The 27146-nt window shown below is 44.4% G+C and overlaps 1 protein-coding gene across 1 annotated transcript in view; it reads right to left on the minus strand.

The window, feature by feature from the left end:
• Positions 1-3102: 3102 nt before the first annotated feature.
• SPPL3 (signal peptide peptidase like 3) overlaps positions 3103-27146 on the minus strand; it is a 44738-nt gene continuing 20694 nt past the window's right edge. The window contains exons 2-11 of the mRNA XM_061603152.1: positions 22558-22635; positions 19798-19886; positions 18700-18819; positions 14549-14627; positions 13500-13612; positions 10043-10149; positions 8563-8726; positions 8108-8307; positions 6227-6336; positions 3103-4549 (exon numbers count right to left, since the gene is read on the minus strand). Coding sequence (XP_061459136.1) covers positions 4478-4549; positions 6227-6336; positions 8108-8307; positions 8563-8726; positions 10043-10149; positions 13500-13612; positions 14549-14627; positions 18700-18819; positions 19798-19886; positions 22558-22635 — 1132 coding nt within the window. The 3' untranslated portion in view covers positions 3103-4477. The remainder of the gene's footprint in view (positions 4550-6226; positions 6337-8107; positions 8308-8562; positions 8727-10042; positions 10150-13499; positions 13613-14548; positions 14628-18699; positions 18820-19797; positions 19887-22557; positions 22636-27146) is intronic.

Consider the following 27146-nt stretch of genomic DNA (forward strand, 5'->3'; position numbering starts at 1 on the left):
AAGTGACATTGTGGACCCACCCACCCCCCAAAATTAGGAACTATGAGGTGAGCAAAGTGAATCCAGCTCCTACTTTGCTATTTCAAATACAGTTTTTGCCCCTCAACACATTTACCCCCCCCAAAGTAACGTTGCCTCCAGCTCTGGGTTCTTCAGCTCCACCATTTAACACATCTGCTTCTGGAAGCTACAGAGATGAAGGTCACCAGGAAAAGACAATCACATGCAGTAAGACAAGCCTGTGGAAGCTTACAAATTTATGACAAATTACTCCCAGAATTTAACTACCTGCCTAGCACCTTTTGTACAGCAGATGTTACAGCTGGCTTTCAAGGCAGCGACAAATATATGCAAAGCTGTACCGTGCAAGGTTTTGGAAGTTTTGCTGGGGGGGGGGGGGCAGCAGCACAAAATCCCCATCCCTTCCAGTTCCATGCCACGCTATAGCAGCCACACTGGAACGGATGTCACTCCTTAGGGATAGATTTTTAGTACAGAACGTTTCAATCGCACTGTATAGACTTAATTTTCAAGGGAGACATCAGTGAATTACTGTGTGGGATTGCTGAGTGAACCCTGAACTAGTCAATGAATAAGACGGGTGTTGGGACAGGCAGCACCCTGCCCTGGGGTGGTACAAGCAGGCAACGCCTTTTAGCTCAATCCCGATTTACACAATAGTGGGATTAGGAAGGGTCTGGGAGGCCTTGGTGCATAATTAACAACTCCTGCTTCCACAGGAAAGCCTGCTTTGCCAAGATAAGCAAGGCACCAGGCAAACTGAGTAGCAAAGTGACTCCAAGGCAGCTGTGAATCAGTAAGTCCCCACATCAGTCCTCCCAGCTGCGAAAACACCAGGAGACTGTCCCTCAGCAGGATGGCACACACTATGATAATACTGACTTACCTTACAGCACGGGTGGAGAACCAGTGCCCCTCCAGATGTTGTTGGTCCCCAACTCCCAGCAGCCAGCATGGCCAATGGTGGGAGCTGGAGTCCAGCAACATCTGGCAGGCCAAAGATTTCCCACCTCTGCCTTACAGGGCTGTTAGGATCAGAGAGAGAATGGGAAGGCACAATTTTAAGTGCTATATAAATTATCAATAGCAGCAGAATAAATAAATCTCTCTTACAGAACTTGCTTGCTCAGTAAATGATCATAAATGCACAGCATGTCAAAGTTCTTTCCAACAGGTGCTTAACATTACAGGGTGAAGAAAGTCAACTCTAAAATTGTTTCCTGCAGGGAAAAAAGTCAAAGCAGAAAATGCAATCCCCTTTCAAGTAATCAGTAAAGACTGTTATGTTATACTTCAACAAAGCTTAGTGGGAATTCGCTGCATAACATTTTGCCTTTCCCTTGTTTCCCCTTTAATATGTGCCAAGAGATCAAATATTACAAAGCATGGGGGGGGAAAGGATTCCGGATAAACTAGGCATTGAAAGTCAATGCCTAAATTACATATAATTTCCACACAGTTGGTTTTAGGAAATTTTGAAACTACAGGCAGAAAATTAATAGGTACTTTGGAAGATGCTGGGGCGTTAATTACTGTACTATGACCAGGTCAGATTCGACTGCTATATAATCCAGTCTGAAACTTGTTGGGGGTTTTTACGCCATATACATGATTCAACATTGACAAGTAGCAGCCAGTGGGAGCTTTTCCACCAGACTCCTCCTCTATGTTTAATATGGGTTCTAGTACAGGAAAGGCTGGAGCATTTAGCAGGGACTTCAATCCACACACACAGGCAGCCCTCCAACCAAAGACTTTCACTGGCCCAAAGCTGAGACTGCTGACCTGCAGGTCTCATGGAGGGGGAACAGTCCAAGAGCTAGGTATTTTGACTCTAGGATGCACGTTATGCAAAGCAAGCAAATGTTAGAATGAACTGAAATGGAATTCTTAGCATGCAAAATTCTTGGGAATTCAGGAGATGGGTACTCATCACACACAACTGCCATGTTCTATTTCCTTAAAAATCTTAACTTCTCTGCACGTAATCAAACTAAATGGCTTCTCATTACTGTGCCAAATAAATGGACCTTGCCAGCCCTTTTCCCCATCACCGCCCCATGAAACTTTTGAAGACAAGCTAGCACCTGTCCTAATGGCTGAACAAAGCCAACATAAGTATTCATTTAATTGCGGTTGCTTTCCAAAAGAACTTTGCATGTGATCTGTTCAAATGAGATTCCTCTGCATGTCTGCTGAAACAATGCATTAAAAAAAACCTCCTGTCCGCAAGATAGTCAAGAACTAGTGGGTTCTTGGCAAGAAAACTTTAGGATAAACAAGAGGTTGGTTAAATTTGTGTGAAGTTTTTAGCAAGAAATTTATGCAGCTGTTCCTAAAATCAGTTTAAAACTAACCAAACAAGTCCAGCTTTTCAGCTGATAACGCTGAATACTGCACAAAGATACTCACTGTGAAGCTAAAAAAAGTGTTTGGAACAGAAAGGGGGAGGGAGGGATAGCCGGCATTTTCTTCTGAGAGACAGGCTGCTTGACATGGCCTTGCTGTGAGGGCACACAAATAGCCCCTTGCTGAAGTTAAGCAGGTCTTGGTCAGCACATAGAAGACTGCCTGGGAATCCCACATATGCTACCCTGAGTTCCACTACAGAAGAAAAGGCAAGATACAATGTACTCAAAGATATGCAGTTTCCATTATTATTTATCATCTTCTGGTCCTGGTTTTTCCCCTCAAGGCAGCTTCTAATCAATAAACTGTAAGACCAGCCTTGCCGAAGATGCACCCAGTATCTTGTTTCCACAGTGGTCAAGCAGATGCTCCTGGAAAGCCCTCAAGCAGGAACGCAGATCTCCCTAAAAGGAACTGAGGAAGCAGCAAGACAAGAGGAAAGGGGGGAAATATTCCATAAGATGATTCCCAACTGGTAGCGCTGACACCATGTCAGGAATCCCCAAAGTCAGGGCTCAGCTCAAGGCATCCATTTTCCTACTCAGGGCAAGACTTTAAACCAGTCTGCAGAAAAGAAACTTTCACTTTGACAGAAAAAAAGAGAAGATCATCCTAGGAACCTTTGAAATAGTTGATCTTTCGCAGTTAAAATAACATAGCCATGACAACTGGTTTAGAAAAGTCCACGTTTTAAGAGACTCCCAGGTACAAAGCAGTCATCACAAACTTTGACCGATCACAACAGCAGAGGACAGGATTCTCTCTTTTTCTCTCACTCTCCCTTTTTTTAAAACATCGGGGAATGGGGAAAAAATACAGCACACTAATTAAACAATGCAAAAAAAAATAGAAAAAATAGAAAATAGAAAAAATGTATTTACAAGTCATACATTACTATGATCAGAACGCACAGAGACAACAGCTGCTATAATACATGCAGGAGGTCAAGAAAGAGCTCTACTAAAAACCTGTAAATGGATTAAGTTGTTTAAAAAACCCACAAACAAAAAAGCAGGCGCTGGCGTGGGGGGCGGGGGAGGTAAAGGGCTTCTGCTGTGTCCCTCCCCACGTTTGCTACATTGACTGAAAAAAGCAAATTCAAAGAATCCCCTAAAATCCAGGAGCACACTCAGTACAAAATACTACACTGTGTTTGTTGTTTTTAACTGAAGCTTCACTCATGGAGGGAGGGGGAAGAGGCAGCAGCATATCTGCAGATCCACAGACAAGAAAGCCCAAGAGTTAAACTGCTCTACATGCTAAAAATCACAGCAAGCCCCGTCAGCTACCCAGCATGAGCCTAGCAGGTTTCCCCATCGCATCTGTTTGTTTATTTATGGGTGGGTGCACATGTGTAGGCAAGCATGTCTACGTATACAAGTCGTGCCCTTCTCCACTGCAACGTGACATCGGGGTGGAAACGTAACTCGTTACAACGAAGTCTTTATATTGTGTACAGCATGAAGTCGCTCAATGTCTGTGGATTTAATAAGTCACCTCACACCACAGAACAGAATTAATAAATTTGAAAAGGGGTGGGGGAAGATTATAGTGACAAAAGAACTTCTGTCTCAGTTCTCTCTGAAAGCGGAGTCCAACAGAAACACTGGTCCCAAAGTACTGGTGGGGTTCCCTAAGAAACTCCCAAAGCAGTGACCATTTCTTTTCTCTTAGTGTTCTTAAGCTCCTCAACGACTCTGCGTCGTTTTCAGCAGAAAGTCAGTCAGTCTGTCTCCTCTTCCTCCTCCCGAGAAACACCTGATGGCCTGGCACAAATCCGTAAAAAGGAGGAGCGGAGGGGAGGGAGGGAGGGGAGGGGGGTGGGTGCCGCTGCTGCCGCCAACTGTCCCCACTTCCAAGCAGGGAGGGAGGAAGCCCCCCCCACCCCTTTGCTCTCTTCTCCTTTCCATGAAGCAAGTCCATTTGTACAAGTTCCACAGTCTGGTAATTCTCCCGAGTACCAGCCCAGCCACAGGGACGGACAACCAAGTTGTGAGGCAAGAAAAGGACCAGGCAGAAGAGTTCCGGTCACTTCCCATCCATTCCATCATACCTCTAGGAACCGTGAGCTGCTGGACTTGGAGTGGAATGGCTCAGACCACATGCGACGCAAGTCACCCTAAGGAAAGGCACAGCAGAGTCAGCGTGCGCGCGCAGAGTTTGAAGGGGCTCCTCCAGGAAAAGCCTTCCTTGGAGCTAGATTATGGCAACAGGTTGCCAATGTTCCCTTCATGGGAAAGGTGCTCCAGAAACAGCTGCCATGCAATGCCAGGTGCTCTTGGATGAAACTGAGCATCCAGGTCCCTTTCAGGAAGAACCCAAGAAGAGTCTGCTGGGTCAGGCCGGGGGCCCATCTAGTCCAGCAACCTGTTCTCACAGTGGCCAACCAGATGCCCATTATGGGAAGCCCACAAGCAGGACCTGAGTGCAAGAGCACTCTCCCCTCTTGCAGTTTCCAGCAAATGGTATTCCAAAACATACTACCCCCAACTGTGGAGGAAAAGCACGGCCACCATGGCTAGTAGCCTGGGTTTGGTACAGAAACTGTCTCGGCTGCCCTAACGCCCAGTTATTTCTGAACTACATCTCCCATCGACGCCAGCCAGCATGGCCAACAGTGCTGCAGGAGGGCCCCATGTCTGCCCTACGCTGGGCGGAGGACAGGAGTGCCACCTGCTCACTTTCCTGGATCTCTCAACAGCTTTAAACACCGTTAACCACAGTACCCTTCTGAATAGGCTGTCTGGGTTGAAGGACTGGGGGCACTGAATCAGGATGGCTCCATTCCTACTTTGATGGCAGGAAGCGAGAGTGAAGGACCACTGCTTGGCTCTGGAGGAGTTATGGCAGGAGCATCAACCACGGTGCCCTCCAGACATTTTAGGGTATCACTCCCATCTACCCAGCCAGCATGGTCAATCATCAGGGACAATGGGAACTGGAGTCCAACGACATCTGGAGGGCACCACACTGGCTACCTGATTTATGCTATGGAATCCCACTGTGCCCTTTAACAGCCACATGAAATTGCTGAGTGAGAACTCTGAAAATCTGGAGTGAGGGGTCCTCAATATTTGGACGACACCCATTTCTCTTTTTTATCTCATTCAGGGGAGTCAGTGGAACAGCTGAATCAGTGCCTGGCCTCCGTAATGGACTAGGTGAGCATCAGTAAACAAGATAGAGGCACTGCTGTCAGGCCGCTCACCTGCCCAGGAAGGTGGCGCTCTAGAAGCGGCTCCCCTCTGCCAGAAGGGCCAGGCTCACTCTGGAGGGTGCTGCCAGAGAGAGTTCTGTGGCTGGAGGCCTCCATGGGGTCAGCGCCTTCCGGCAGCTCAGGCTGGTGCACCTGCCATTCTCGGGAAGCCCCCGTCAGAGGTACAGAAGGCAACAAAAGGCAGCAGTGATCATCCAACTTGTGGAATCCTCTCCTGGCACCCATCCTGAGGTCCTCTCAGTGCCAGGCAAGGGCCTTTTATTCTCCCAGCCCTTTGAACTGTGAACTTTAATGCCTGTTAAATGGGTTTTATGGTGGCTTTTAGATGATGATGATTATATACCTTCAATGCTGTTGTAAGCTGCCTTGGGTGGGATCTACTTATCTCACACATAATTTTGGCTGTGCATAAGAGTCCAAAAGGGGTGTGCCCTGCAAACGCACAACAGCTGCTGGGGCACACACAAGGCATTACTACTGTGCCCACGGCTGCTGTTGCCACTGTTGCCCCAAGGCATCCCTGGGTCCCAACTGTGTGTGCCAAGACCTCCCTACAGGCTTCACTCTCATCTGCCTCACCTTTAAGTAGGCCATAGTGAGGAGTGGCAATAAGGTGAATGGTACCAAGTAGAGCAGGGCGGGCTGAGCTGCCCGATGGATGCGAGACGCAACCGTTGCAGTTAAGAGACCTGCAGGAGAAGAAAAGACAACACCGTGTCAGTGCCCCCAGGTGGTTCCCCTCTCTTGGAGAATGTCTTTGCTTGTTTGCAAGCCGCAGCCCTTGGGAGAAACACAGTATTGGGGGGGAGGCATTCCACAATACAAATTACCCAAATCCAGTGAATGACATTTTCCACTAAAATTCTGTTAACTGCATTTTCACTTTCCAAAGCAGGGATGGGGGCACTCCAGATGTTCCTGAATACAACTCCCATTAGCTCCCACAGCCAATAGTCAAGGCAGATGAGAGCTAAGAGGAGTTCAACAGCATCTGGAGGGCCAAAAGTAAAGTAAAGCAAAGGCTTATCAAAAAGCTGTTAACAGAATTTAGGCACTGATATTGTGGATAATAGATTATTTATTTGCTCTGCTGAAGGATTTTGTGTAGTGTAAAGATCTTGATAAAATTCCCAGAAGGGATCAGTTATTTCTTGTTTTTATATTCGATTGAAGGAATTCCCTGTTGCTTATCTCCTCAACTACCTCAATAACAGTTTGGGTGATTTATTCCCAAACTCTTGTTTAATACAATTTCCCCTCTGCAAAACTCACAAACATACACATTTTGTAAACATACTTTGCAATCAGTGAACATAATAAAACTTGCATAACTATTCTTGGTGCTTTGCATGCAGCCTTCGGTTATAGAGTCTAGATTTTAAGAAACCCTTTGTTTGAAAAGTTTTAAAGAAAACATCAGAATCTTTCACATAACGAAGGCAGCTTCTCTACAAAAAGGAAGTGTGCTTTAATTCCTGTTCTGGAAATCCACAGAGTGGGCTCAAGTGTTCACAAAAGACTTTTCCATTATTTTTAAGTCTGTCGATTTCACCAGAGTAAACTGTGCCCCAAGTCTTCACTAGCCAGGGCTACTGTCCTCTGTTTTTCCAGTATCAAGCCTGATGCAACGTGATTAAATTCCTTCACTCTTTGGAATGTCAGCATTAACATATCCCAAAACATAACCTCTGTCTTCTTCCTCAATCCTAGCAACTTGAGCTATCCACTATTTTTTAAGCTCTCTTTCCTATTGCTCTTCCATTCAGGCTTCTATAAAGACTAACCCTGTCTACTCAGCTTCTGGCAAATAAAACCAAGATCATGGCAGCATGGCTAAGTGAGCACCCTGCAAGCCTGCTCTAATCTTTAGAGAAAAAAATAAGTGAAGGTAAAAGGTAAAGGTGTCCCCACACTTGCAGTGCGAGACGTTTTCGACTCTTAGGGTGACATCTTGCGACGTTTACTAGGCAGACCGTATATATGGGGTGGGATTGCCAGTTCCGTCCCCGGCCTTTCTTTACCCCCCAGCATATGCCGGGTACTCATTTTACCGACCACGGATGGATGGAAAGCTGAGTGGACCTCAACCCCTTTTACCGGAGATTCGACTTCCTCCTTTCGTTGGAATCGAACTCCGGCCGTGAGCAGAGCTTCGGCTGCATTACTGCCGCTTACCACTCTGCGCCACGGAGGAAGTTAAGAGGAAGTTAAGTGAAGTGAAGTTAAGACACCATTAAGAAGTGTCTGGAGTTTCGCTGTGCTCTTCATTCCACCTTAGGGTACATGCACACAATCTGGGGAAGCAGCAGGTGTTAAAGCTACAGGTGGAATTAGAAGATGTTTTCCGACTGCATTGCAGTTAAAAGCAAGCACGCAATATGTGTGTCTGTTTTTGTGTCTGTTTCTCATTACTTTCACCCACACCCCATCCACTATTGTGCACATCTGCCCTCCCCTTACCTACGAAGTATCCAATGAGAGTGCAGTGGAAATAGGAGACTTTTTGCATGCGGCCAGAGATGTTTCCTGGCCCTGGAGTACCACAGGAATCACTGTTGGCTTGCTTCTTGTAGTTGTCGTAACGCAGGACAAAGCAGAGCAGGAGGCCTGGCATCACAATATCTCCAATTCCCAGCATGGAGAAGTGGCTGCCTGTGGAACTGGAAAACAAGGAGCTGGGTGTATTCCAGAGTCGACATCCACCCCAGCAGACCCTCCCTCTCTCATCAGCACAGGGGCCCTTTGAGGGAGCCGAGTTAATTGCTGAGGTAGAAGCAAGAAGAGCACTTTCCCAATTCCCAGTGCTTCTTGGGGGGCTCTTTTTAAAATGGCATTGCTATTGCAGAAACATATCCCAAGATGGAAATGTCTTCAAGAAGCCTCAGTAAGGGGGGGGGGGAGAAGGTCCCTCCTACCTTGGAAAGACAAGTTTGCCAGGCAGTGACAAGCGGGGGACATCTCGACCTACGTTTGGTCCAAGGTGAAGCTTCCGCGATAAAACATCAAGGGGATTATCGGCCGGTTGTGTGGCCACTTTCACCATAACATTACTGTTGAAGATGTAGGCAGAAAAGAAGACCTAGAGGTGGGAGAAAGCGCTGAGCACCTCAAAAGCTGTTACCCTCTCTCATCATCCACTGGGAGCTCCATGACAAGTATTTGGTAGAGAATGCGGAAGTCATGATGTCAGCAAAGCAAGTAATGACCCAACACAGGACTTGCAGAACCTAACTGCCAGTTCCCGCTGGCATGGCGCCCAAGTCCTTTCATTAGTCCCAAGCAGGGGCAGACATACACGAGAGCATCACATTCCCAAAAGGAGATATAGCCCGCCCACAATGAACAGGTGGCTCCATCTGCACCTGCAAGAGATATTGCTGTAGGTCACCAGGCACCTCCCAAGAATCACCACATAAGGGGGCAAGGATGCAGCAAAGTAAACCCAGAGCTGCAGATGGGACCAAGACAGGAGCTGAAAGTCGCTTCAGGAACTGGGAAGAGGCAGACTGAGTCTGGCAGAAGAAGCCCCCTACCCTCCTAACAGAGATGGAGGCCAGCTCCGGCAAACAGGATCATGCAGCAAGAGGGCGGCAGTGGCCCTGCCCACAACGACACTAGTGTTTGCTTGCCCACCAGGGAGCTGCTGATACCCCCTGCCCAGATGAGGAGCAACCCCTGCCCTCTTTGGACACCAACCTCCTGAGTCCCTTGAACCTGGTGGTCAGTAACACACTGGGGGTGGGGGTATTCCCCGTGGCCACTGCAAGCCTGAGAAAGCAGCAGCAGCAGCAGAGCAGTAAGAGGGCTGGGTGAGACTTTTTTTACACCACCATTCCCCCAGAAGCTGAGAGTTCAGAAGACTAAGAGGTGCTGAGACCGCCTGCCCAAAGTGGCCTTCAAGACTCAAAGAAGAGTACAAACAAAACAGTGGAAGCTGTAGAATTACACTTTTATTTGTAAGACAACTGCTGCCCTATTCTACTATGCAAACCACTTTTTTATTGTAAAGTGGCGTATAAACACTCTAAACAAATCTCTCTGGCTGCCGAGATGCTGCAGGGTCAGACCAAGATGGTGCGCCAAGGTATGTAATCACACACACACCCAGCAAACAGTGAGGCCTCTTCATAGCCCATTTCCCATGCAAGCGGCAGGGAATCTGGAGGGTCACAGGGAATGATACAGAAGGAAAAATGGTGCAAGTGAAGGAAAGACACTTTCAGAAAGTCATGACTGACAGCTGCAGGAAGAAACGGGTGTGCCTATTGCTGCATTATGGCGCCCAATGACAGTATTACAAGATGCTGGAGGTGATGAATACTGCCAGCCTGCCTCCAAGGTCAGAAGAACTCTTTGCATCTGGTGATAGGAATACATCAGAAACTAGAAACTCACCCAGAAGACATCATAAATTAACAGTCCCGAGAGCAGCAGGCAGGAAACCTTCAAGCTCGGCAAACGGACAAAGGCTATCATTGCCACACACAGGCCCATGGCCAGAGCTACAAAACAGAAATGCAACAAGTTAGATCACTATGCAAGACTCCCAGCGACTGCAGGCTTGGTGATGCCTACGGCTGCAGACAGACAACTGCTGTAACCAGGCACACCAACGTGGTGAAACGTCTTGGAATCAAAGTGGCAGTGAAGATACTGGGTTCGAAACTGAGGAAAGTGGCTAGTGTCTACTACAGACACATTCGCTACCAAGATCTGTCTAGGGCTGTGCATACTTGTCAACATAAAACTCACATTTCTGCAATTTTGTATTCGGAATATGTTGAGCAAATCTGTATGTGCGTGCAATTAATTTACATTCATAGTTTCTCTAGATCAGCCTCTCAAGAATTCTAGATTGCTTTGGGCAGTGACCAAAATGGGGGAGAGGCAGGGAATGGTTTCTTTGAACCATAAAGCCTAAAATCTTTATTCTTCAATATCCGAAAGCCAACACTGTCAGGATGAAAGAACAGATAAAAGTCTGCATTTTTAATTGAAAAAACAGTTTAAAACATTATAAACATGTAAAAGATGAAGAATGATTAAAAGCAAAAAGGGGAGACATTAAAGCATTCATCAAGTCTGAAGATCCCCAGAATGCACAAGACACAATATTCATTACACAGACTTTTATTGAAATGCTGCATATTAGCAACAGTATTTTGGTAATTTTGATGCTAGACACACTGGGGAAGTTCAAGATGGCAGACAACGATGAGAAAAAGCCTTCCAACTCTTTATAAATTGGTTCGCTCCCAGCTCCCAAAACATGGAGAATTATTTCTGATGAGTCTTACCTTTGTTTTGGGAGCTGGGAGTGAACCAAGTTTACTTCCCTTCTCCTGATTCAGATGAAAAAAATAGGAAAACCACCCGGAGAGCTTCGGCTATGGGGCGGTATATAAATACAATAAATAAATGATGAAATGGCAATGTTAAGAGTGGTGATGCAGAATGTCAAACCGCGAGAAGGGGGTTAAAATAACTAAGTGTTGAGGCAGCCTGTCTTGGGATCCCGATACACTAGGTTCTTAATTAAAAGATTCTGGCTGCAATTCTATACACACTTACCTGGGAGTAACCTCCACTGAAAACAGTTAAGACTTTCTTTAGAGTAGACATACATACCATTATGCTGTTAAAGGAAAGGTCACAACAACACCACTACTGACTGCCTCAAGGGAAACAGGTTGGACTTTATTAATCTTCAGAACAATAATGAGTAAGAACAGTTCACTCTGCCATCTAAGCTATTTGTAAAACTGGGAATTTCCTCTCAAAACAAGTAGGCTTGGGCTGTAACTCTAGCATAGACTTGAACTAACGTTTTTGAAAGCCCAGAATTTTCTTCTCTGTTGCCGTTCTGCCACTTGGAAAAAGCAACCTAGGCTTGCGCGATGAGTGGCTGAGGCTGTAGCCTTTCCTCTGGGTCAGGTGGTTTGAGTCTCCAACACATACTGGCAGCAGCAGCAGCAGCTCAAACATGACTTACTTTACTAATCTTGTTATTTTATTTAAGCTGTGACTCATGCCATCTTGTGTGTGAATCTTTCTAGTCTCACAGAAAGGCTAAACTAGTTCAGCATACTTGGGTGGAGGAATTCTGCCCCACAAAGGAGTATTTGCAAAGTAATAAGGGGGCATTCTTTTTCAAATGGAACACTCCTGTGCTGAAAGCAAGCAGGAAGGCAGAACGAAAACTTCTCTGCTTGTCACTTCCAAGAGGAAGGGGATGGAGGCAAGCCACATCCCAGGGGTGCATACTTCCTATCTGATTTAGAACCAAGTTGTGTTGCTCGGGTTGAATATCCTGATGAATTGCTGTGTCAGAAAAACAACAACATGTATTTTCCTAATGTAAGAATTGTATTTGTCAGCATCTCTGCTGCTGCTGTGGATACACTCACAGGAAAACTGCTGCACACATTAGTATTAGTAACCCTTACTTCTGTGCTATTGTAAGCAGCCAGCAGAATAGTGCTAGTGTCAAAGGAAACAGCATTTTACCAAAAGTTAGATCGGTTCACTTCTGTCCACACCGACTGGCCACTGCTCTCCAGGATTTCAGACAGCTCCCCAGCCCTACCAATGGAACCTGAGCTCATCTGCAGCTAAAATACGTTAAAACACCTGAGCAACAGAAAGGTCTTAGCCTGGTGCCAAAAGCTTCTCAAGTTGGGTGCCAAATAAGTAGCCCTTGCAGTGGGAGTTCCAGAATTGGGGTGCCACCACTAGAAAGGCCCTTTCCGCAAATGCCAGCTGCCACTAACCCTCGCAAAAGGCATGCTTTTTGTTGACACCGAGACTCATCTCTGTGACACACAAATGGAAACGTGAGGATGTCCTTGGCATGTTTCTGGAAGAGCTGCAGCGATTCACTAAATGGGGTTTATTTATGTTCTACTTCCACTGTTGGAGGCAGCCTTGGAATACCAGTTGCTGGAATCACAAGTAGGGAGACAGCACATCTGCATAGGAGCGCCCCACGGAGGAAGCTGCCACTCCTGAGAGTTCTACCTCCCAACAGCACCTGCAAATGTTCTTAGAAGCACTTTTTCTAAGGAGGCTGGTCTATGTCAGAAGTTAGAGTAACTAACCCTAAACCCACACACCGTTTTGAATAGAAAAGAGCACCAACATTTAGCTAACTTAAGTTATGTGCCTTTTGCTACCGTTTCCCAAACTTCTGATAGCTTGTACACATTTTTCCCCCTGAATTAAAAATGGAAAGACTTCATTCCCACTAAAATGTTTACTTTTAGTATGTGAAAAATGGAAATGGACTTCCTTCAAGTCGATTCCGACTTATGACGACCCTACCAATAGGGTTTTCAAGGTAAGCAGTATTCAGAGGGGGTTTACCATTGCCTTCCTCTGAGGCTGAGAGGCAGTGACTGGCCCAAAGTCATGAGAGGCATGAAAATGTCATACCAGAAGCCCTCCTGTGTTTCTGCCTACCTCCCCACTGCCTCCTTCCAAACCATGAACAGTGACTGCTGCAAAGACACAACAGGCATCCTCCTCTGGGGAAGGCCATCCTGCTGCCTGTCTACCTCAGGAGCCATTGAATGATCCCATCAAAGCCAGTGCTAAGATGGGGCAGAATTACAGTCAGAAGAAAAGCAGTGAATCAAGCAGTCACACAATGGACACTCTCCTCTCTGGATGGGGAACTTTCAATGAACTAATTTCTCTTGCCACACAGTTTGGGAATTCCTGCTTTATACAACACACGCTACCACGGCAAACACAGCATCCATTCTGAGTGAAGAACTGAACAAAAGTTTCTACTAACCATTTCCCTCCTTCACTGTTAGAAATGAGTAACTGGATTCATATATTCAGCACTTACCGTCCATGAGGAGCCAGTGGCCAGTTAAGACCCAGATGAGGACAAGCATAACGGAGAGAGAAAAGGAGAGCAACTCAGCAGCCGTGAAACGTCCACAGCAGCCAAAAGAAATCCTGGGGGGAAAAAACCCAAGAAACAATGAAGGCTCTTTGCTACTTGGAGAGAAGGGGGGGGGACATCTTGCAGCTCTGATTTGACCGGGCTCCAGAGCACAAGAAAAGCCAAAGTGACAAGGCCTTTGTCACAGGAAAGGTACTGAAGGCAGCAAGGACTCAAGGCCTTCCTCAAGGCTTACTGATCTGCCAAGGTCCTAAAATTAGATGAAAGGCTTATTTCAGTCGCTCTGTCCTTGAGCTTTCTGCCGAAAGCGTTAGGAGGGTTCTACCAGTTTGCGCCAATTTCTTTTTTGGGGGGGAGGAAGGGGAGAGCTTTCAAATATGGCTTTCTGTCCATAAAAGGAACTATTTATTTCAGAAGACAGCATTACCCCAAAATTGTCATACAAGGTGGGCTATTTTTACCACGTTCCCTGCAATGTACTCTGGAGCCAATGCTTGTGACCTGGAGTCACAAGTACATTTGTAGCTGTCCTTTCTCCCGCCCACCCACAAAGGAACTTCAACTTCAAAGGAAGTGGAGGGGGCAGCTTATTGTCCAAAGGGCCTGGAGAAGCAACACCCATTCTGCACATCCCTCAGGGCAGAAGAGTAGGAAACAGCTCTCACTCACAGAGCAGACTCCGAGGAGAAAAGCTCTTCTGAACCATAAAGCCCTGAAATGAAGGAAAGCTCCCCTTCATTCCAGAGTTACTTGTGCAGGACAACTTCCCGGCAGACAGTCCCTCACGTTAAAAAAAAAAGGGGGGGTACCAAACTGTGGGCCAGCCCTTTTCTGTCCTTTATAAGTGAAAGTGTGGAGAGCAAGGGCAGGATGGTGCACTTGACCTTCTCCTCAGAGCCAAAGCTGCCTTGTCACCAACCCCAGAGAGATCAGCCTTGTTGAATCAACAACAGCTTCTTTGCACTGCATAGAACAAAAAAGCTCCTTACTTGTTTTGAGGTGAACAGGGTCGTGTTAAATACTGGCACATTGGGAGCAGTAGGAAAGCAAAGGCTATTGTTGCAAGGACTGAAGAGAGAGAGAGAGAAAGAGAGAGAGAATGTTAACACAGATCAAGGTTGCAAAACTCCAAGATGATCAGAGAAATCTAATACATTGCAACATCTACAACTAATTCAGAGACAGGGCAAATTAAAGATTAATTTAACTCCTTTGAGGAGCTTTTTGCATTTTGTTGAAGAACATCTGGAGCCCAGGAATTTATCTGTAAATTATCATCATTGAACTAATATGTTCCTAAAGGAACACAGGATCCGAAAGTCAAAAGGCTGCCCCAAAGCATTTAAGTCTGGCTAAGAAGCTCCTCTGAAACGTCACATTTTTGTAAGTGGGCCAAAGATGCAACATGCAGAGACTAATTTCCATGGGTAAATTTTAATCATTGCAAATGTTGTGCAATGCTCAGGTCTGAATACATCTACACCTATTGAGCACGAACCTGCAGGATGTTTACCCATGCAAGGCTCACTGAAACAAACAGGAATCTGCGCTCTTGCATGACACCTATTTACTGACACTTCCCAGAAGATTGCGCCCATTGCCTCTTGGAAATTCTACTGCTCTCTTTTTCATTTAACTTTTTCAGGAATTTATGCTCCACCCTTCAACAAATTCGCAGGGTGACGTGCAAAGAATTAAAAATACAGTAAAAAAACAAATCTAAAATCAAAAACATTAATACAAGAGCAGAAATAAAACAAATGCAAAGGAGCGTAAAAGTAATCAGCAACGACTAAACAGGCCAGACAAAAAGCCTGGGAAAATAAAACAATCTTTGCCTGGTGCCAAGTGACAGAATTATTGAGTTGGAAGGGACTGCAAACTCACCTAAGTCCAACCACCTGCCAATGCAAAAAACCCCACTCCTACAGATCCCTGCTCAGTTGCTGTGTTTGCTTTAAGAGGAGAGTACTGAGTGAACTTCCATGGGGATAGCATTCTATCGTCAGGGTGCCACCAACTGAGAAGGCTCCTGTCCTGGTAACTACCCACTGCATCTCCGATAGCTTGACTGTAGGCGCTGATACTTCACTCAGCAACTCCAGTTTATTAATCAAATTTAAGCCTACACGTCAGTGTTGCACTTTGCTCAAATACAATCTAACCACATGACGGAGCAAGCTCATGTTTTTAAGATCATCAGAAGAGCCCCGAAGCTGGATCAGGCCAAAGGGGGCCCATCTAGTCCAACATCCTGTTGTTACAGGGGCCAAGCAGGTGCCCAAGGGAAGCCAGCAAGCAGGACCTGAGTAGAGGTATGAAGGTCTGGAAAAAAAACCTGGAAAATTCCTGAAACATTTTGGGGTTTTTTCATTCCCCTCCCCAATATTTCCAGTTTTTTTCCAAGAAAAAAAAAAACAGGAGGGAAAAAACCTGAGTTTCCCCCCCGAATTTCCCTGTTTTTGTTCCCCTGGGCCTTCACATCTCTAGACCTGAGAGCCACAATGCTCTCACCACATGTACCCCAGCAACTGCTATTCAGAGGCACCCCACCTCCGATACTGGGAACAGCACACAGCCATCATGACTGGGTGGTTTTTATCCAGCATGAATGTGTCTATTCCCCTTTTAAAATTGTTCAAGCTGGTGGCCATCACAACACCATGTAATAGCAAATTCCATAGTTTCTTGGTAGTCAACCTTCTCTCATCAACAAGCCCAATTCTATTTGTATTTCCTTTGAAAGAAGCTACTCCAAGTTTAACGGGTCTTATACACAGAAGTGCATGGGACTGTTCCCTGGGACCAATTAACTGGGTTACTCTTTATTTAAAATATTTTAGTCCATTCTTCATCATAAAAGCCACCCCAGGGCAGGGAACAGATCAATGTAGTCTGCATAAGAACACGTAGGTCTGAAGGGAGCCGAGGAAGTATACTTTGTTTACAGGTTGCCCCGAATGGCACTACCTTAAAAGACATTCTCCCCCAGTGAGAGGTGAAATGCCTCTCCCAGCTACCTGTGGTTTTATAAGTACTTTCACCAAAGACATTTTTAAAAAATCTGCTGCCAAGCTAAATTGGGAAAACTTTTAACCGATACAAAAATGTTAAAGCAAGTAATGGATGAAGCACTACAGCAGCTCCGAGGAGTTTGCGTTTGACTTTATAAACATGGACAGGTAGTTCCTTGCTGTACACACACAGAGGAATAAAGCTAATATTTTTACAATCAGTTTCCTTATATGACATCTTCTCACAACTGCAACATCCCCAAAAACATCTTAACTGGCAGTTCACAAAGCTAAATGGATGGCTATGGATAAGAAATTAGCAACATTCTTGGAATGTGAAGTTTGTAACAGAGATGGCATTTCAGTACTCTGTGGAGTAATTTAAGACCTGCAATTTAAAAATGAAAAAGGGCATTTTCACTGATGGCCCAGTATGTCACAACAGAAAGCTACACACAATACTAGGTGGAAAATACCCATCCCCACAGCCATGGTGCATCCCTGGAACTATCACACCTTCTCAGCCCAAGCTACCTCACAGGGTAAGGATCCTGAGCCCCCAGGACAAAGAGCGGGATAAAGATGAATCAAATAAACAAACAACCCCTTAATATGACCTAATAATTTACGCAATGCTTAAGCTGCTTATCAAAATACAAGCATGAATTTTGGGGGAACTTATTATCTCTCCTTATGAGAGCTGTGAAAAAAGACACAGCTATTTAAGAGAGAGGAGAAACAAACTAAAACGCCTGAATCCAATTAAGTTGAATGTTGGAAGATTCAGGACAGCACATAGTTAATCTACGGAATTTGCTCCTGCAAGAGGCAGTGATGGCCACCAGCTTGGATGGCTTTACAAGAGGATCAGACAAATTCACGGAGGAGAATAAGGCTATCGATAGCTACTAGCCACAATGGCTACGGTCTCCCTTCATTGCCAGAGGCAGGATGCCTCTCATATCAGTTGCTGGGAATCACGGGTGGGGAGAGTGTTGCTGTTGCGCTCAGGTCCTGTGTGAGGGCTTCCACCGGCATCCTGAGAAGAGGCCGTTGGCCTGGTCCAGCTGAAGGGTTTTTCTTAAATTCTTAATCTGAAGCAATCACAACAATGCATCAATAAGAACTGCATTAATCTTACACATTACTCTTAAAATCCTACATAGATGGTATTTAACACCAACCCGTTTGTCTTATATATCTTCCAATATAAGCCCATTATGTTGGCATGGTAGTTCTACCAAGGGCACATATTTCCATCTTTGGTGGACTTGTTCCAAAATTGTCCCATTTTGGGCTCTAGTGCATAGGGAACTTAAAAATATTACGAAATAAAATATAATAAGCACTCCAGAATTGTTTATCTTTGTTTAAAGATGTTAGTACTAATTTGAAATCTAAACCATTGATTTCCAAATTATTGATGGCAGCCTATCAAACGATTGTGCAAAAATGGAAAATGCAAGGTCTGGATTTATCTGTGTGGTATAAAAATATATGGAATTTGGCTTTATTAGATAATATTACTCATATCATTTTTTACAAGATAGGGCTAAATCAGATGCATAGAGCCACTTGGTGGTTGTTTATTGATTATGTGACTAATCATGATTTACATGACCAACTCCCACCAGTGGCCAGATCTATTTGGTTTTCTTAAAGAAAAGGAAAAAGTTTTGCTAACCAATTCATACTGTGTCAAAATATGTAAGTTATATTTATGTGCTTTCAATACCAGTTTATTATGATTACTGACTTAATTTGTGTAATATTGGAAATTTTTATTATATCTGGTAAAAATATGTTACTTTGTATCCTCATTGATCCCAGGATTTGGTTGTTGTTTCTGTTTATTGTTTTCATCTCCTTTTTCCTCTTGTTGTTTTTTAATAAATAAAATATTTTTAAAAACAAGGACAACTGCAAATCTGCCCGATTTGAAAGTGGGGTCCCTCTGCTTCAGCACGGTTGTTTGTCCCTATATTGTAAATTTATTCAAAGTGCTCTTGAAACTAATTAGGCCTTTCATATATTTTAAAACAACTCATCCATAAATCCCATAAAATTTCCAGTAACCATCCTAGTCCTTAAGTAAGATGGGGAAGGGGTGAGCAAAGGGCCGTCACCTGCTGTGCATATTGTAAAGACAACTTGAACGGAGTCAAAGAAGAAGAACATGACCAGAAGAGAGACAGATGCCCCAATGGGAAGGAACAGCGCCTGTGTTGAGTCAATAGTCTGGATACCTGGAGGATTTAAGACAAAAAAAGGAAATATTTATCATTTGGCATCACATGACACACACATTCGCCTTCTTCAGGTACCTTCCCTCCTGAGATCCACCCTCTCCTCTCGCTTAGGGCAAACTAGGCATGATTTTAAACCCATCTTTGCCATTCGTGTGCCCACGTGTTTAAATGGAAATAGCAGCTGCTTTGGGGAGGGGAAGTGATAATCACCAGGATTGCAGCAGGCACTGTGGGGTTAAACCCTTTCCTCCCCTGCTGCAGTCCTGACAAAAATGTCTCCTCTGAAGCTGCTGTTTGAATTGGGAGGAAACACTTTTCTCCCAAATGCAAGAAAATACCAGGGAATAGCAGGCAAAGAAAGGGAAAAGGAGACACATTTGTTCATCCCTATGTTTGCATCAGTCTACAATTACCAGTCTCAAACCAAACTCTAGACTGCCAGCACCAATGGTGGAATGACCTCTATAGCACCTCACCTATGTTGTACGAACAGCAGAACAGGAATAGGTGCTCTTCAGGCAGGCCTATGGGATCTCTGGGGTGGGTTAGGTTTTACACTGTATTAATGTAAGATGGTCTTCAGATGAGATGTTATGATATTAATAATGTGATGATTATGCATATGAGTAGACTGTATTTTATATTGTATTTTATATTGTATTTTATATTGTATTTTATATTGTAAGTCGCCCAGAGTGTCCGTTCAGTCGGACAGATGGGCGTCTGCTAAATAAAATTTTATTATTATTTAAAGTTAAACCATTTTCACTAGCCTACACGCTGCAATGTTTAATTTCAAGACAAGCTTCTTTATGAAAAACCAAAGGAATTATTACACCCTCCCGATCCACCTGCTCTGCTTTACAGCCCCCATTCATTTCAGCAGGGCTTGGGCAGGACAGCCGTACTACGTGGCTCACATCCAGAGGGGCAGGATGGGCCCACTCACAAGCCTATCAGCCAAGAGCTCCTTACTGTTATTTGTGCTGTTGCCATTGAAGGGCCCAGCTGAGCTGCCGCTGTCCTTCTCTTTGTCTTGGTTCTCAAAGTCCATGTTGAGGGACCTGTAGGCAAAAAAATACATGTAAAACATCTACTCCATGTTTCTAGTCATCATCATAGACTAATACGTAGGTTTTATATTATTTAATGTATATATTTTTAATGTACAATTTACTAAGGGACTGCCCCAAAATTATACTCCAACTTTTCTGCAGAACATTCAGGATGGCTTACAAAAATGAAATAGCACAACATAAAGCGAACTGAAAAGGAAAGCAAGACATAAAATTAAACAGCTGCAGTAAAACTTAAAAAGCAGTAGACATAAGAACTTGGCAGCTAAGAACAAAACTAAATTCTTGAATTCAGTCAAACATTAAAAGCCTGTTGCAATAAAAACATCTCCAATACATATCCCAAAGCAAAGCAATTTAGGATTTGTATCCTTCAGACCTGTGGACCGTCCAAGGTGGAAGCAGGAACAAGATTCCACAGAGCAGACCGACTGCCTAATCCACCACCAAAGGGAGCTGCGTCCAACAGGCCAGGGTGGAATGCGCAGCAGGGTGGGCATCAGTGGAGCACTCTGAACCAACACCCTGAGTGTTCATGGCAATTCTTATCTCTCAGTCATCCATAATTTGTTTCTTACTGTGGCTTACAGCTGGGGTCCCCTTCCAGGGCACCATCAGACAACCATCATCAGTTTATCTTCTATAAAATTATTTTTTTTTCCTGGCATCAACAACAATGTATTAGTTGGGGAGCCAGTCTTACAGTGAAATGCAAACTAGTCCAAAGAACAAACACAATTCAAGTCAACTGGCAACTGGAGAAAGAACACCAATCAAATCTAAATTGTAATAATAATAATAATAATAATAAATTTAATTTCTTTGTCGCCTATCTGGCCGATGGCCACTCTAGGCGACTTACAACATTGTTAAAATACAATTAATAAAATACAATAATACAATATAAAAACAATACATCAGCAACAACAATATTAAAACTGGGCAGGAGGCATTACAGTTATAACAATTAACCCTCCCCGGATACCCCGATTTAACTTTTAACTTTTCTGAAGTGACTATCCCTATGAAGAGTGCATACTAGCTCCAAGTCATCAGAAGCTGGTGGAAGCTGAGCAGGCAGAAGAGGCTGCCACACCCAACTTCCGTTTAGGAGCTGCTGGGAGGGAGGACTTGGCAGAAGGAAAAGAAATGCCTGTTTCCTTCCACCACCCCTTTTCCTGGCGTTTTGGCTGCAGGGATTGAGGGCCACAGGACCGAGCCAAACAGGCTCAGGATGCGGCATAAGTCCCCCTGCCATCAGTTCCACCCAACAAACACACAGGAAACACCCCTTTCTTGAGCCTTCTGCCAGCTCTACTTATGCCAGTCTCAGCTGAACTGGCTGGGCCCCACCTGGGCCCCAGTGGCAGCAGAGTTGACTGGTGGCTGCACCACACATGTGCAAGGGAGGGGGGGCTACCAGGAGGATTGTGCCCTTAGGCACACAACTCTTCACCATGCTAAAACTAGTACATTTAAAAAAGAAGGCACACTGTAAATGATTAATCTAATCAATGGAAGGGAAGTGCATCGAGTTGTTGTGTCTTAATATTATAATAAAAATTAGTTTTGAATTCATTTTAATATCGCATTCAAATAAACTCAGTGTACTTTATTGATGATGATGATTATGATGATTTCTTATCCACCATTCACCCTGAGGTCTCAGAGCAGCTTACAACAATTTAAAAATACAATACTAAAATCAGCTTAAAACAAACTGTAGTCAAGAGAATAGGGTAAGAATAAGGTTCTAATCAAGTATTTCAGCTGTTCGGGGAAAAAACTTTTGAAATACTTATACAGCATGTAAAATTAACATGGCACATTTTAAACAAAGTTTTAATTGCTAAATGAAAGTCAAATTAAGAGTCTGATTTAAAGAAGCAGAAAATGTTCCTAAGTTTAAAATGTTCTGGAAAATGCACAACACTATTGGTACTAAAACGCACTCCAGAACACCACACGTTTTTGTGCCGGTTTAGAGGTCTCAAACAATGTCTTGTGCAAATTCTAAGTTCCGCAGACAACAGAGCGGCACCAGTTCACAGACAAACAGGAGGAAAACATCCAAAAGGTACTGGAGAAAAAATAAAATAAAAATAAAAATTTACTGTTCTTTTTTCAACAGTATTTTTGTTTCACACTGGAAAGAACCTGGTCTCTGTGAAGAAATACAAAAAGGAAAATTGCCTTGGAAAAGAGTAGCAAGCTCAAAACGCTTTGGGTAAATTTTGTAAAAACAAAACCAATCGTATCTGGGCGCTCCAGATGCTTTCCTCCTGTGATCGGCCCCCCTTGAGAAACCCAAAGAACGTGTCACTCCATCCCCCTTACACCATCCAGATAAACGAGGCAACGAATTCAAACTTTCATGGTGGTTGAGACCGTTGTGCGTGACTGGAGGATAGTCTCTTCATGCCTTTCAGATGAGAACAAATTGGCAAATGCTCCAGCTTTCCCTTTAAATGCTGCTTGATCAAAGTGAAGGTTGCTTCACCCACCATGCCCCCCCCCCCCCGCTGCTCACTCACTTCCCTTGTAATGCAGGTCCCTTTTGTTCTGTGAGCACACCTTTAGAGAACATGGCATTAGCATACAGCCAGCAGTTCATGACTTTGGGAGGGGAGATCTTACATACGAAAGACAATAATCCTACCTGAAGCTGCCGTAAACTATGAGAAGAATAGAAATCAGGAACGTAGATACTTGACTGGAATCCACGAGGGAGTAAGCCCTGGAATGGAAGGCAGAGAAGTACAGTGTGTTATTATAGAGCAAAACTCACATTAAATCCAAATGATAAACTTATCTTCAATTTTAGAACTAAAACCCAAATTTAAGTTTTAAAAGTGTCCATTCATGGAACCACAACAGCTAAGGTACCCAAACCCTGTATTTATTCATTTTATCACTGTTCGCGTATTCACATCATTGGATTCTCGCTAGGGATAGATAACCCAGAAGCACTTTGCACGCGCACAAAACATCACATTGTTTTAACTTCAGGGGGGGAAATCAGAACAATGGGTCACGGGCGCAGGATTTACAGGAGCACCTTGGCCAAGTAAGCTACCCAGATCCACCTCCCAACCCTCTTGGGGCACTGAAGGGAAGAAGCATAAGCGGCATCAGCTCCTGCAACTGACAAGCAGTATTTCCTGTATTTAAAAGATTTCTATACCACCCTTCAATTCCAGGGTGGTACAAAATTAACTCAAGACCCACAATTAAACAGCAATAATAAATAGCAGAGCTTACAAGAATAAAAGATAACCCTAAAAACAACCATAGTAACGGGTGGCTTACAGATTGAGCACGCCACGCATGGATACTAGCAGCTTCGACATTGTCTTGGCATAGTCTAAACTACAAGGCAGGACCTTGAGCCTGCTGCATTTGTACAGATCTTCTCACTGAAGTGTCCAGTCCTGCTGGCCAGGGCTGTGGAGTCGGAGTCGTGGAGTCGGAAGCAATTTTGGATGGAGTCGGAGTCGGTAGAAACGTACTGACTCCGACTTCAAAATAAAATTAATGTTTTAATATTAATATACATTTGCCATTTATGAAGGAGTCAGAGTCGGACCGTAGAAAAACAGAGGAGTCGGAGTCAAAGGTTTGACATACCAACTCCACAGCCCTGCTGCTGGCACCCTCAGCAAGTCCCTAGGTGGCTGTGCAAAGCATGGGGCATCTGCAAACACAAAGAGGTGGGAAGCATCCTTCATAGGAGGTGACACTGCTGTCATTGACTTGGAGAAGCAAGAACTCCAGGAGGATTTTAACGCCTTCCTCTACACCGGATTCGTTTGCAAAACAGCCAGCACAGATATTTGCTTCTACTTGGCCATTCATGAGCCATGGGAAAACAAAAGCACCTTTTCTAAGGAGCACTGTCTCTGCCAGCAAACTAATCTACAGTTGTTTGCATCTCTTGAGGTTAGGGTCCCCATCTCTATTTCGTGCAGTCTTGCCCTGGCACTCAAGGTCAAGCTCAAACCATTTCGCACACTGCCCCCACCTTCGCTCTCTAAGCCCACCCCTAATAATCTTGTGGTGAGAAACCTGAAGTATCCCACCTGTATTCACTTAGCATTCACTCTCCCTGCTCATTAGTTTCCTTCTGTCTAGTCAGGGGCCAAAAGGGAACACAAAGCCACTTAGTCTCCCTATAAGCCAACTTTTTCTGCTTTATCATTTGGGGAGGGATCGGGAGAACCCAGGGTGCACTCTGCAATGCCTCACTGTGTGGAACTCAGGGCAACACAAAGATGTGCCTACCTTCAGATCCCCCCACGCCCAATTGCTGTTTCGCTGAATGAACTGCAGCCTGCCTTTCGGGATTCCGACTGTGGCCTGCATCCAGAAATGTGTGCTTAATCACTCCAAAACTCTCGCATCCAGCTTTGACTCCAGGCGAGTCTCAAGGAGTTGTCACCGCGAGTCTCAAGGAGTTGGTGGCTCCTCCTTTCCCTTGCTTGGCAACAGATAACCATTAGTCCTTTAACCTGCTTCTTTTTTCCTCAGTTTCCCTTTCTTGCCATCTTCCCTCTGTCCACACATGCCCCAAACCCTTGCCATCTGCATTTTTATACAGATGGAGAGAAGTAATCCTATCTGGAAACTTAGGCTAGTTTGCTGCCTTTGTGGTTTGTTTGTTTTTATTAAAAAACACAGTTCAGATTCTGGGTCACAAACTGCAACTTGGCACCATGAATACATCTGGTACCCCTCTTTAACCCCAACTGCCTATTTCTATGGAACGAGAGAAGAGATAGATGGAGGCAAGGAACATTACTGCTGTTGTATTAGGAGTGGGGAGAAGCACTAGGGATCCGCCATGCTGCAGTGAAGGCTTAGGCGCAGAGGGGAAAACTCAAATGACAGTAAAATCTGCGAATCTAATACTTGGGTTATATGGATCAATTTTCTCACATGCATAATGCAGTAAGACAGCCCATATGACCAGATGAGCTCCTCAGTAAGGCTAGGCTTCTTTTGCAAAATACAACGTGTGTACACACGTCCTTCAATTTTAAGGACTGAAACATCTGAAGCCTGAGCCAGCAACATCAGCCAAGGTGACTCACTCGTCAACAGGTTAATTCCAAACAAGCGAACAGCAATCAAATAATTTCAAATACACAACAATAACTCAGATATAGCATGTTTATTACATATTGTTGATTCAGAAAATACAGTCGATATAACACTAAGTTTCAGAAGGACCTGTTTGACTTGCAAAGCACAGTGGTGAAATTACACCATGGGTTCTCAGCAGGGCGACCAGGTAATCTTCCTGTCTCACCTGTCAGCAGAAGGGAGTTATCAGGAAGAGGCTGAGTCCCTGGAAGCACACAGCCTTCTGAGAGCTGGAAAAGAACTAGCTTAGCAGGAGATCATGGCTGAGGCATCCTGGGCTGATGATAAACTGATGGGTTGGCTAAGTCAGTGCAGGAGCAGGCACAGCAAGGAATGACAAAGCATGCTTGATTCCCTTACGGAAATGGGCAGAGAGGAAGCCTTCAATCAGGAAAAAACGGAGAGCCACACTAGTCAGGATACTATGAATATACTTTGTTAAACAGAGCAAAATCTGACCCCAAGGAAAGCTGAATCCTGTGATCTGTAAAATTAGGCAAGATAAATAAATTTGCATGATCTCTGATTCTGGTGTGTTTTTTAATTAATTCACATGGTATAGTATCATGACTATCCAATGAAGCCAAATGTTGGGAGATTCAGCACACACAAAACAAACTACTTCACACAGCACACGGTTAAACTGTGAAAATGCCACAAGATGTAGTATGGCCACCAACATGGACAGCTTCAAAGAGGGATTAGATGGATTCTTGGAGGGAAAGGCTCTCAATGGCTGTATTACCTCCAGTATGAAACTGCAGCCTGTACAGCAGCCTTGACATTCGTACAGCACACTAACATGCTGGGTTTAAATGTGGCTCTCTCAGGTTCAAGTCTCATCTCAGCACTCAAGGGTGAATGATGTGTGCTGCATAGGGCCCTTCACACTCCCATCACCTCTGCAAACTCTCTGCAAGGCAGCTATGATAGCCAGTCAGATTTGACATCATAGGGAGATTAAACAGGGGCTCCAAAACTGTGTGAAGTACTGTGAAAGGTCTGACAGCAGACTCCTTAAATCCTAAGTGATGTACTAACAGTTGAAAACTGTTGACCCACATTTGACAATTTGTAATTGCAAAACAAATGTTAAGTATCCAGGGAACCAGAGAACTGTACTGCTTGGTAGAAATTAATATTTGCAGCCCCTTTACACTCTGTGTTCGTTGAAATTTAGCCAATTAACATTTAACCATGCCAGAAAGCGGCTCCTGCAACAGTGACCATCACATTACAACTAAAATGTGTATGTTCTCTTAAGCATGTGCTCTGATCCAGTTACTATCCAAAATGTGTATTAAAGGCTGATGAACAATGGAAAACAAACTCTTTGGCTACACAACTTCTGCCCAGCAGACATGTGACATTCTGCAGAACCCAGGTAGCCCCCATCTGTTGCTGACCTTCTATACGCATTCCTGTTGCAATTATTTGACTGTTTTTGCTTGGAAATTTGGGATGTGTAAGATCAATAAGGGGAAGAGTCCCCTGTCTCTGTTGCCAATTAGCGCAGGAGTCTAATTTCCTTGTTACCTTGACACTTTGTCACTGGGGCTGAGAAGCTGCTTCAGCTGGGTATGCTTGTAGAGTAGGCTCCCTTGCTAGCTTACCCAAATGTATAACCCTGGCTAGCTTTCCGCAGCTGCTGCTACAGAAAGTTTGAGAAGGGAGCTCATTTGAAAAACATAAGGAGGTATAGTTCAACTACTGAGCTGCACCAAATTTCCATGGGTAGAAATTTAAAAGAGGGATTTAGGTCAGTTTAGCCCCTGGAAATGTGAATTTTTGTCATGGGTGTACAATGGTGGTCACGGATGTACAGGGGTAGTGGCTTAATGGGGATTAAGGTAAGGACTTGGGTAGATAGCGTCCTTCTGGGAATGTGAAGGACCAATCATGTCCCTGTGAACATGCCTCAACGCAAGCTTCTGTTAAATTACACTCTAGGAGGTTGTGGGGTTTTTTTAATAAGCTAGTTTTAAAACTGAACTAAAGGTTGAACTTTTAACTTGGACTGAGCCTACATTTAAATTTATATGCTGTACTTAATAACCTAAACTGAGCCAACACTGAGCTTGAACAGAAAGTTAAGCCTACACTGTA

This window comes from Rhineura floridana, chromosome 19 (genome assembly GCF_030035675.1).
Source record: "Rhineura floridana isolate rRhiFlo1 chromosome 19, rRhiFlo1.hap2, whole genome shotgun sequence".
Classification (NCBI taxonomy): domain Eukaryota; kingdom Metazoa; phylum Chordata; class Lepidosauria; order Squamata; family Rhineuridae; genus Rhineura; species Rhineura floridana.